This window comes from Capsicum annuum, chromosome 10, assembly GCF_002878395.1.
Source record: "Capsicum annuum cultivar UCD-10X-F1 chromosome 10, UCD10Xv1.1, whole genome shotgun sequence".
In the NCBI taxonomy this organism is placed as follows: Eukaryota; Viridiplantae; Streptophyta; class Magnoliopsida; order Solanales; family Solanaceae; genus Capsicum; species Capsicum annuum.
In genome coordinates this window covers 217886694-217898972 of record NC_061120.1, presented here as the reverse complement: position 1 = coordinate 217898972, position 12279 = coordinate 217886694, and the positions used below count along the sequence as shown (strand labels likewise).

The 12279-nt window shown below is 34.2% G+C and overlaps 1 protein-coding gene across 1 annotated transcript; it reads right to left on the bottom strand.

Annotated features, from left to right (window-relative positions):
• Positions 1-474: 474 nt before the first annotated feature.
• On the bottom strand, positions 475-10119 carry LOC107843845 (protein PGR). The gene is made up of 5 exons (XM_016688247.2): positions 9750-10119; positions 3661-3774; positions 2077-2299; positions 1464-1712; positions 475-748 (listed from the first exon to the last, which is right to left on the bottom strand). The coding sequence occupies exons 1-5, from the start codon at positions 9893-9895 to the stop codon at positions 617-619; spliced, it is 864 nt and encodes a 287-aa protein (XP_016543733.1). The 5' UTR covers positions 9896-10119; the 3' UTR covers positions 475-616.
• Positions 10120-12279: the final 2160 nt, after the last annotated feature.

Here is a 12279-nt window from a genome sequence, read left to right as displayed (position 1 = left end):
TGTTAAAAGACAAAATTTAACTAAGTCATTGGTCCTTGGCACCAAAGTAAGTTGAGAAGGTTGGGATGCAACTACGTGAAAAGTCTAGTGTGTGTGAGTGTGTTTGTGTCACATAGTTATGCAAGACAGGTTCATGGTAGCACTTCAATGTATAAACTTTCAAACGTTTAGTTTTAAAAAACACTGTTGTTCTTCTGTGCAGTCCTATCCATTGTGAACTCCTATGTTGCTAGGACTCTCCAAACAATCATTTAGAGGATCCGACACACAGTCAACATTCTTGAAGAGTCCGAGCAACATAGATGAACTCCATGGAAAATGATTGTTTTCCCTGCCTCTAATGCACGTAGCCCGTGCTTCCAACGGATAGCTCCACATACCTTTGTCATGCCACTAACCAGAAGGAGGAAATGGTGAAAACAATAGCAAAACGAGAAAGAAACAACTGATTATTTTGAGATCAAAATCACAGCATTAAAAAAAAAAAAATCATTCTCATTTAATCTCGATAGGGATTCTGAAATTAAGCAGCATTTATTGCATGATCAGAATCCTCATTATTACTGGAAGATGATACAAAATTCTACAGCATTTAAATTGATCTGGGTGGATACAATCAGAAAATGTATAAGAATGCAATTGAGGTTATAGCGGTTGTCAGCAATATTGATACGAGGTTCACTGCATTATTATCAAGGACAGCAAGACCAGATATTCTCTTCACCGTTGGTCCTGGCTTCCCAACCACCTGCAAGGTAAGATATCACAAAGTATGAAGCATCAATAACCTACAGAGAAGAGGAACATCAAGTGTCCAAACTCTAAATGGTTGTTTCTTTTTGTTATTCATTTGCTCGTTCACATAATGAACTAAGTATCAACAGTTCGAACCCAATTGGGCCCTAACATTTGAAAACAAAAAAAAAAGGTATTATCTTTGCTTTAAATATGACATACCATGTAAAATCAACAAAAACTGTTTCAATAATTCTCCTTGACAAAAGAGAACAACTGTGTGCACAAATTTTTAGTAAAATGACGAGTTCCTGAACATACAGTAAACTGGCTTTATCTCTTCTTTTTGTTGATTATAAAGACCTTTAGTTTAGGTTGAAAAAAAGACTGCTTGTATTTTTATGAAATTCCTTTCAATTGCTAAAAGAATAGTTTGATTGGACATCAGAGCACACAGAATATTTATCATAACTCAAAGATGGTCTCAAGTACTGATAAAATTATAGCCATGGAAACTTAGATCTGGACGAAAACCATCTTACACAAACATGATATGGATTTCTTTTATTGTTTAAGGAAACATATTGACAGTCGTCTTCTAACTTTTTCAGTTTTCTTTCCAGAGAAGAGGGAGTGGGGGGAGTGGGGGGAGTGGGGTGATTGGCTACTTTGCACTATATCTTGCATAAACAAATTAACTTAGTTCTTAGAGATAAATTATGGCTGACCTTCTTCCGAACAGTGCAAAATCCACTGAACTGTAGCGTTGCTCCCAATAAAGAATCAATAACACTTCCACATACTCCAGCCAATGCAGAAAGTGGTATAACAAAAAGCTGCTTTACAGTCACATCAGATGTGCACTTAGTAGTGAAAAATCCCATGACTACAAATGTCAATCCAATGACACTGCCTGCTGCTGCTGCAGCCAAGAGTCCTGCTTTTGTCACTCCACCATTTGTACCCCTTCGAACTGGCTGATTTTAAATAAAAGGAGAAATGAGAAACGTAATGTCTTAATCTTGCACCTTCTGATAGTAGTTCAAATATGATCGAGATAAAGCATAATAATGATTATGATGAAAATTTTAGGGTAGTTATCATGTTTCCAGGCTCAAGTACATAGGAACTCAGCATATTATGAGATTAGCTCATAGTTGACTCTCAATAAACTAATCAAATTTGCAAGGATGAAAAAAATAAAAAGGAAAGCCTTATTAGCTTATTTGATTCCTAAAGAACACTAATGATAAGACATTCTGCAGTTTTTCTCCTATGTATGAAGACTAAAGGAAAACCTTAGGACTAATAGCAGAAGATGCCAAAGCTTTGAATTCATACCTTGAAGGTTGTAATTAGTCGAGGCTCCTCATTACTAAGTATCCCAAGCTCCGAAGACCACGTATCCCCATTGCAGCAGCAATACTGACCAATGATACCACCAATTAAAGCAGTTATTATGCGTGATTCTTTTGAATCCAGACACCTGTCCTGTGAACCAATCAGCTTCCATGAAGTCAGAACCAAAAGGGTAGCGATGCCACCGTTGAAGAGGACTTGAATCCTGAAAACATAAAATTAAAATGCTAAATGATGTGTTAAAGAAAGAGAAAAAGTCTCACATTGATGGTTAATGAGATGGGATGGTCTCTTTATAAGGCTTGGGCAATCCTCTTCCCTCTGAGCTAGCTTTTGGGGCGTGAGTTATGCCTAAGACCTAATTTTACATGGTATCAGAGCAGAACCCATCTCATCCAATGTTGGGACCCCAAATTAAAATTTATCCACACACCGGATGTCCAATCTTGGGCGTGAGGTGGGGTGCTAAAGAAAAAGAAAATGTCTCATATTGGTGGTTAATAAGATGGGTGGTCTCTTAAGAAGGATTGGGCAATCCTCCTCCCTTTGAGCTAGCTTTTGGGACGTGAGTTAGGTCCAAGACCTAATTTTACATGAGGAAAGCTAAGAACTCTCACATTACCTGTAGCCTTCCTACAAGGTTACTTGATATCCAATTACAAAATACACTCTGCTGAAATTACAACCGTCTTGAATAAAGAGTCGGAACGGTAAATCAAATACATCTGGACACAAGTTCTGCCTCGAGAAAATTTCTCTTCCTCGTTCTACATATCCATAATGACTAGATGAAGTTGTAAAGTTAAGATATCAGGATATCATTTCTTTTTGGCAAATATAAGGGCTACAAGAGCTAGTCTGGCAAGTTTGCAACAACTGATGAGATTGGTAGAAAATATTGGTTTTAATCACAAAGAAAACAACCTGCTAATGTAAAAGAACTTTTAAAAATGACTTAATATTCACATTCAAATAACTTTCCTCATCAGCAATCCAAAAAGCTAATTGAGAGAACTTCTACAAAAGACTGAATTTTCAAAAGACCCTCGGTAGAATTTTCTACTCTAGGGAGGGTAGAGTAACCTTACCCCTACCTTTGAGAAGGTAGACAAGATATTACTGAACGACCCTCGACTGAGCAAACAAAGAAAAAGAAGCAATAGCAACAAATAGAAACAACAACAAACAACAGGTAGTGATAGAAATCTAAAAATAACGAAAAGAAACAAACAATAGCCTAAAAGTAACAGTAACTACAACAAAATAATACAACAATTGAAGTACAAGAAACACAAAATAATTTGATCTATGGACAGCATCATTGAGGTAAAGATTGTAATGCCAGAGGAATCATTACCGCAAGGCATAAAGGGAGATGTCAAAAGTGTCTATACCGTAAAATCAATTTTCAATGAAATAATAAAGACATATATGGTAGAATTGTAACCATAGCATATGATCCTAATTGAAATGCATACACACCATATAGTTACATCGAGAGTGAGGATTGAATTTCAATTTTCATAATAAACGTATATATTCGGAGAGTCAAAATTAGAGTAGTACCAATCACGTTGACCGCCCTCTTTGAAATCAGCATCAAGTTTCCTCTTTCGATCTTCTCCAAATTTGGTAAACTTTGATGAAGTAAAAAAGAACACCAGCAACATAGCACCAAACCTAAATGATTTCAATCAAATGAAGCAGAATTCATTCCAAAAAAAAAAAAAGGAAGGGGGGGGATCAACAACTGAAAAAAGGCAGCTTGGTGCACTAAAATTTGCGCTATGCACTAGGTGCAAGGAAGGTCCGGATCACAAAGGATCTATTGTAAGCAGCCATGCATTTCTACAAGAGGCTGTTTCCACAACTTGAACTGGTCACTTAACATCAAATTTACCTAATGACTTGGTTATCAAAAAAAATTTACCTAATGACTTCTATCACATGAAGCAAAATTCATAAAAAAGGAAACCAACAACTAAAAAAGGGTAGCCCAATGAACTACAAGCATGAGGGTATGAGCAAGGTCCAAATCACAAAGAATCCATTTGATGCAGCCTTAACTTGTATTTCTGCAAGATACTATTTCCACGACTTTAACCTCCAGATCACATAATATCAAATTTACCAAATGACTTCAACATATGAATCCCGTAGTGTTGGGTCTGGAGTTTCTAATTCGTAGTGTTGGGGCTGTAGTTTTTGGGGTTAGTGGTGTTGGCTTTTTTGCATCCCGTACTAGTTTATTATGCACTTATCTTTTGTATTTGTTATACTGTTAGTTTATTTTGTGTACCATACTAGTTTGTATCTGCTTACTTTTTGTATTTGTTACACTGTTATTGGTCCTAAGCTGGGGGTCTATTGAAAATAGCCTCTGTACTTCTCTTGAGGTAGTGGTATGGTTTGCGTACACTCTACCCTCCCAAGACCCCACTAGGTAGGAATACACTGGGTATGTTGTTCTTGTTGTTGTTGTTGACTTCAACACATGAATCATAATCCATCAAAAAAGGAAATCAACAACTAAAAAAAGAAATCCAGTTCAATGCACTAAAGTTCCCTCTATGCACGGGTCCGAGGAAAGGCCAGATCAAAAGAATCTATTACACGCAGCATTAACTTGCATTTCTGCAAAAGACTATTTCCACAGCTTGAACGCGTGACCTCCTGATCAAATAACATCAAATTTACCTAACAATTTCAATCGAATGAATTATCCGTTATCTTGTGGCTATAATATTATCTTGTGGCTAGCGGGTTAGTTTATTTTGCATATTGTACTAGTTTAAATGCATTTATGCTTTGTGTTTGTTATACTGTTATCGATCCTAAGTCGGGGGTCTATCGGAAACAGCCTCTCTACTTCACCTAAGGTAGTGGTATGTCCTGCGTACACTCTACCCTTTCCAGACCCCACTATGTGAGAATACACTGGGTATGTTATTGTTGTTGTAATTTCAATCGAATGAATCAAAATCCATAAAAAAGGAAATCAACAACTAAAAAAAGGCAGCAAGATGCACTAGAGTTCACATTATGCAGAGAGTCCAAGGAAGCTCCAGATCAACAGGATCTATTACATGCAGCCTTAGCTTGCATTTCTACAAAAGTCTGTTTCCATGCCTTGAACCTGTGACCTCTTGATTACATAGCAACAACTTTACCTAATAATTCCAATCACATGAATCAAAATCCATTACAAAAAAATAACAACTAAAAAAGGTCAGCCCAGTGTCCTAAAGTTCCCACTATGCACGAAGTCCAAGGAAGGTCCAAATCATAAAGATCTATTATACACAGCCTTAAATTGCACTTCTACAAGAGACAATTCCCACGGCTTGAACCTGTGACATCCTGATCATATAATATCAAATTTACCTAATGATTTCAATCACATGAATCAAAATCTATTTAAAAAAAAAGGACAACCCGGTGCACTAAAGTTTCCACCATGCACAGAGTCCGGAGAAGGCCAGATCACAAGGATCTATTGTACGCAGCCTTAACTTGCATTTCTACAAGAGACTGTTTCCACGGCTTAAGCTGGTGACCTCCTGATCACCTAAAATCATATTTACCTAATGATTTCAATCACATAAATCAAAATCCATAGAAAGGAAATCAACAACTAAAAAAGGACAGCCCAATGCACTAAAGTTTCCTCTATGCATAGAATTCGGAGAAATGCTGGATCATACAGGATCTATTGTACCCAACCTTAACTTGCACTCTACAAGAGACTACTTCCATGGCTTAAACCTCTTGATCACATAACATCACGAATCAAAATCCATTAAATAGGAAATCAAAAACTAAACAATGGCAGTCTGGTCCACTAAAGTTCCCGCTATACACAAGGTCCAAGGAAAGGCCGGATCACAAAGATCTATTGCACGCAGCCTTAACTTGCATTTCTGCAAGAGACTAATTCCACAGCTTAAACCCGTGATCAACTTTACCTTATGATTTCAATCACATGAATCAAAATCCATAAAAAAGCAAATCAACAACTAAAAGGACAACCCAGTGAAATGTAGCATGAGGTACGAGGAAGGTCTGGATCATAATGGATCTATTGTATACAATCCTAACTTGCATTTTTGCAAAAAGACTATTTCCACAGCTTAAACCCGTGAAATCCTGATCACATAACATCAAATTTACCAAACGATTTCAGTCACATAAATCAAAATTCATTTTTTAAAAAAGGGACAGTCCGGTGCAAAGTTTCCACTATCCGGATCACAAGGATCTATTATACACAGGCGTAACTTACATTTCTTCAAGAGACCGTTTCCATGACTTAAACCTATGACCTCCTGATCATTTAAAAATAACTTTACCTAATGATTTCAATCAAATGAATCAAAATCCGTAAAAAGGAAATCAACAACTAAAAAAGGCCAGCTCAGTCAACTAAAGCTCCTGGTATGCTCAAGGTCCTAGAAAGGCCTGTATCACAAGGATCTATTATACACAGCCTTAACTTGCATTTCTGAAACTGGTTGTTTTCACGACTTGAATCCATGACCTCTTAATCACATAACATCAAATTTATTGAATCAAAATCCATAAAGAAGGAAACCAACAATTAAAAAAGGAATTCCAGTGCACTAAAACTCCCGCTATATGTGGAGACCAAGGAAAGGCTGAATCATAAAGCATCTATCGTACGTAACCTTAATTTGCATTTCTATAAGAGGTTTCCATAGCTTAAACGTGTGACCTCCGGATCACATAACATCAAATCTATCTAACAATGTCACATGAATCAAAATCCATTTTTTTAAAAAAAAAAAAGGCAACCCAGTGAAATAAAGTTCCCATTATGCACGAGGTTAAAGGGAAAGGCCGGATCACAAAAATCTATTATACGCAGCCTTAACTTGCATTTCTGCAAAGAGACTGTTTCCACAACTTAGACCTCTGACCTCCTGATCACATAACATAAAATTTACCTAATCATTTCAATCACATAAATGAAAATCAACAACTAAAAAAGGACATATAACTCCACTAAAGTTCCCGCTATGCACAAGGTCCGGGGAAAAGCCAAATAACAATGATCTATTGTATTACTTCCACAACTTAAACTCATGACCTCCTGATAACACAACATCAAATATACCTAATCATTTCAATCACATAAATCAAATCAACAACTAAAGAAGGACATTCCACTCCACTAAAGTTCCCGCTATGCACGAGGTCCGGGGAAAAGCCAATAACAAGGATCTATTGTACTATTTCCACAGCTTAAACGTGTGACCTCCTGATCACATAACATCAAATTTACCTAATCATTTCAATCATATAAATCAAAATCAACAACTAAAAAAGGACATTCCACTCCACTAAAGTTCCCGCCATGCACGAGGTCCGAGGAAAAGCCGAATAACAAGGATCTATTGTACTATTTTCATACTTAAACTCGTAACCTCTTTATCACATAACATCAAATTCACCAAACAATTTCAATCACACAAATCAAAAATCCATAAAAATAAATTATTTTCATACCGATAATTAACCGCTAGTTGAATGAACATAATGATGAATCCAGAAACAGCTCCAGATAAATTGAGAGACTTCCGTTTGTAAGCTCGAACAGCGATGACAAACGAAAGAATAGCAGCAATTGTTGGTTGAATTAAATGTTTTTCCATTTTTTTCACCGGAAGTTTCGCCGGCGGGAGGTGACTGATACTTTTTCCTTTTTGTTTAGAGTAGTTGAAAAAAGTGAGTAGAGAAGAGAATTTATGTTTTGTTCAAGTGTTGTATTAGTTTGACTGATTTATTTTATTATTATTTGTAATTATTATTGTTTTGAATTAATAAATGGGGGTTGGAGAAGGGGAAAATCGGACGGGGATTACGAGGTGCGAAATTGAATTCATACTTAGCTAGTGAGATTTTTTTAGTTTGACTGGATTATGAAGATAAGAAGGTGGAGAATCGAATTCATTCCTGAGTTATTGAGATTTTTTTATTTTGACTCGATTATTAACTCTTTTGCACATGTAATTAATTCTTCTATTACTGGTGATGGATCACAAGAATCTATTATACACAACCTTAACTTGCATTTCTGCAAGAGACTGTTTCCACGACTTGAATCTGTGACCTCCTAATCACATAGCATCAAATTTATTGAATCAAAATCCATAATGAAAGAAATTAACAACTAAAAAGGAATTCTAGTGCACTAAAGCTCCAGCTACGTGCAAAGATCGAGGAAAGACCGAATCACAAAGATCAATCGTATGCAACCTTAATTTGCATTTCTACAAGAGGTTGTTTTCACAGCTTAAACGTGTGACCTCCAGATCACATAAACATCAAATCTATCTAACAATTTCAACCACATGAATCAAAATCCATTTAAAAAAAAAAAAAGCAATCCAGTGAACTAAAATTCCCACTATGCACAAGGTCTAAGAAAAAGGTCAAATCACAAAGATCTATCATTCGTAGACTTAACTTGCATTTCTACAAGCGGTTGTTTCCACAACTTGAATCCATGACTTTCAATCACATAGCATCAATCCATAACGGAAACCAATAACTAAAAAAGGGCAACCCCGTGGACTATAGCATGGGATACGAGGAAGGTCCGGATAACAAAGGATCTATTATGCGCAGCCTTAACTTGCATTTCTACAAAGCGACTATTTCCGCGACTTAAACCTATGCCCTCCTAATCACCTAACATCAAATTTACCTAATCATTTCAATCACATAATTCAAAATCAACAACTAAAAAAAGGGCAGCCCAGTGGATTATAGCACGGGGAATGAAGAAGGTCCGGATCACAAAGTATCTATTATACACAGCCTTAACTTGCACTTCTGCAACGAGACTATTTTCACAACTTAAACCTGTGACCTCCTGATCATCTAACATCAAATTTACCTAATCATTTCAATCACATAAATCAAAATCAACAACTAAAATAGGACATTCATTCCACTAAAGTTCCCGCTATGCACAAGGTCCGAGGAAATGCCTAATAAATAACAAGGATCTATTGTACTATTTCCACAGCTTACACTCCTGACGTCCTGATCACCTCACGTAAAATTTACCTAATCATTTCAATCACATAAATCAAAATCAAAAACTAAAAAAGGACATCCCACTCCACTAAAGTTCTCGCTATGCACAAGGTCCGAGAAAAAGCCAATAACAAGGATCTATTGTACTATTTCCACAACTTAAACTCCTGACCTCCTGATCACGTAACATCAAATTCACCTAATCATTTCAATCACATAAATCAAAATCAACAACTAAAAAAGGACATTCCACTCCACTAAAGTTCCCGCTATGCACAAGGTCCGAGAAAAGGCCGAATAAATAACAAGGATCTATTGTACTATTTCTGCAGCTTAAACCCGTGAACTCCTAATCACCTAACATCAAATTCACCTAATCACATCAATCAAAATCAACAACTAAAAAATGACAATCCACTCCACTAAAGTTCCCGCTATGCACAACGTTCGAGGAAAGTCCTAATAAATAACAATTATGTATTTTACTATTTCCCCAGCTTAAACTCGTAAACTCCTTAATCATGTGACATCAAATTCATCAAACAATTTCAATCACACAAATCAAAATCCATAAAAATAAATAATTTTCATACCGATAATTAACCGCTAGGTGAATGAACATAACGATGAATCCGGAAACAGCTCCGGATAAATTGAGAGACTTCCGTTTGTAAGCTCGAACAGCGATTACAAATGAAAGAAGAGCAGCGATTGCTGGTTGAATTAAATGCTTCTCCATTTTTTCGCCGGAGTTTTTCGCCGGCGGCCGGTGACTACTACGTTTTACTGAGCTGAGTGTTTTTGTTTAGAGTGGTTGAAGAAAGTGGAGTGAACAGAGAATTTATGTTTTGTTTTAGTGTTGTATTATTTTGACTGTAATTATTTTATTATTATTATTATTATTTGTAATTATTATTGCTTTGAATACATAAAGGGGATTGGAGAAAGGAAAAATCGGACAGGGATTACGAGGTGGGAATTGAATTTATACTTAGCTGAAAATTTTATAATGGTTGGGACATAACCTATAAGAGTGGTGAGAGGGCACCACATATTTGCGACAAATGTCTCTGTGGGGTCCTTTTGTCAGCACTCTCTTTACTTTATTTTCCTGTTTGTTTGTTTTTTCCGTGTCTCCAAACTCTTCTTCCTCTTCTTTATTTTAATTCTTTTCTTTTTTTTGTATTACTACTTTTCACAAATATTAAATAGGTAAATAGATGGCTAATTTAAATTTTGTCAAAATGAATTAACATTAATTTGGATTACACCTATTTTTTTTTAAGGATACATTATATAATTACCTAATATTTCTTACTTTTTAAAAATTTACATAAAATCTCAATTTTCAACTTTACTCTTATACATTTCAACAAAACCTCATATTCTATTTTTATTCTATCATTAACTCATTCAAGCTATTTGTTTTTTCAAATATTTCTTTCCCTAAAATATCTCTCTTATTATCAACAATTAAATCATTTTTTTTCCTGATTTTTTCTCCTCCATTAATGCATGGATTTTTTTTTCCTCTACTAAAATCTCTCCATTTTTTTTTTTTGAAAAAAAATCTGTTGATACATATATAAATTTATTAGTTATAAATTTATTAGTTATTCATACATGTTTATTTCTTTTAATGGTGATTCATATGAATGATACATATGATATTATTATATGGGTTTTATGAAGATTCATACTATAGATACATTTTGTATGATATTAATGAGTGATACATATTGTATTATGGTGACTAATATGGTAGATACAATTATTTATTTCAATTATTGGGTGATTCATATAACATTAATGAGTGATATATATGGTATTATGGTGATTCATATGGTAGATATAATTATTTATTTTAATTATTGGGTGATTCATAATGAAAGGTAATGATGTAGTCAGTGTAGGAAACAAAAGTAATAATATTTTTTAAAAAAAGGACCAAAAGCAGAATTGAATTAGAATTGCTATCTGTGTGAAACACAAAATCCTTAACTACATAAAACTAAAGATGGAAAAAGAGAAACATAATTAAAATACCTAAATTAAATCTAAAAAAAAAAAAGAAAAATTAGATATCTTTCCTTAAATAAGAAAATATAATGAATAAAAGAGAATCTATTATTTCCTTAAATAAATATCTTTGTCAGTTTTAAATGTATTATTTTTTTATATGTATCACCATTTCAAAACCATTTCAAAAATCGGGATAAAATGTAATTAACAAAATAATCGAGATTTTATGTAATATCACTTAAAGATTCAGAGATTTATGTAAGTTACCCTTTTTTTTAAAGTATTTTCTGTTATATTTAAAAGATGTGACTTTTTTCTTAATTTTTTTGAATTAATTTTTAGACTTTATAACTTAAGATTTCTATTCATTGAGTTAATTCTATAAATGACCATTCAACTTAGCAAAATTACCTAATCATTTTTGAATTTTTGCACCTTAAAATCTTTTTTAAGTCCTTACAAAAACATAATCAATCTCATTTTTTATTATTACAAGAACAAAATATTAAAATAGACTTAATAAAAAATAATTAAATAATTTTTAATATTTTTGTTCTATCAAGTCACTCTTTATTTCATAAGTGTAAACAACATAAATCTCCTAGACAATGAAAATAATTACACAAAATTCCTTGTTGTTTTCTCTCTCCTTTTTTTTTGCAAATATACTCATACATTCGGTCACATATTACACACTGGTCGAATGTATGATGTAACAGTTAATCCTATATTTAAGATAAGAGAATCTTTAATTATTTTACAGTTCCTTAATTAAAGGCAGTAATTAGCCAACATTAAGTCATTTATTGATAGAACATGTAACTAATATTTGAATTTTAAAAATTTCGTTATACATAAATTTTTTTCCTGTGATTCACAATCTGAAAAGCCAAAAAATAACCACTTTCTTCTACACCCGTTCTTCAAAACTACTAAAATCTTCTTCTACATACGTTCTTCAATACTTATAAAATCAATATGAATATCACCTTATTGTTGCGACATTCTAGAATTTGGGAGTCAGAAATTAATAATACGCCATATAAAAGTGATGCAATAGCAATTTCGGTAAATGCGGACGAGTCGGTCACAACCGCAAGA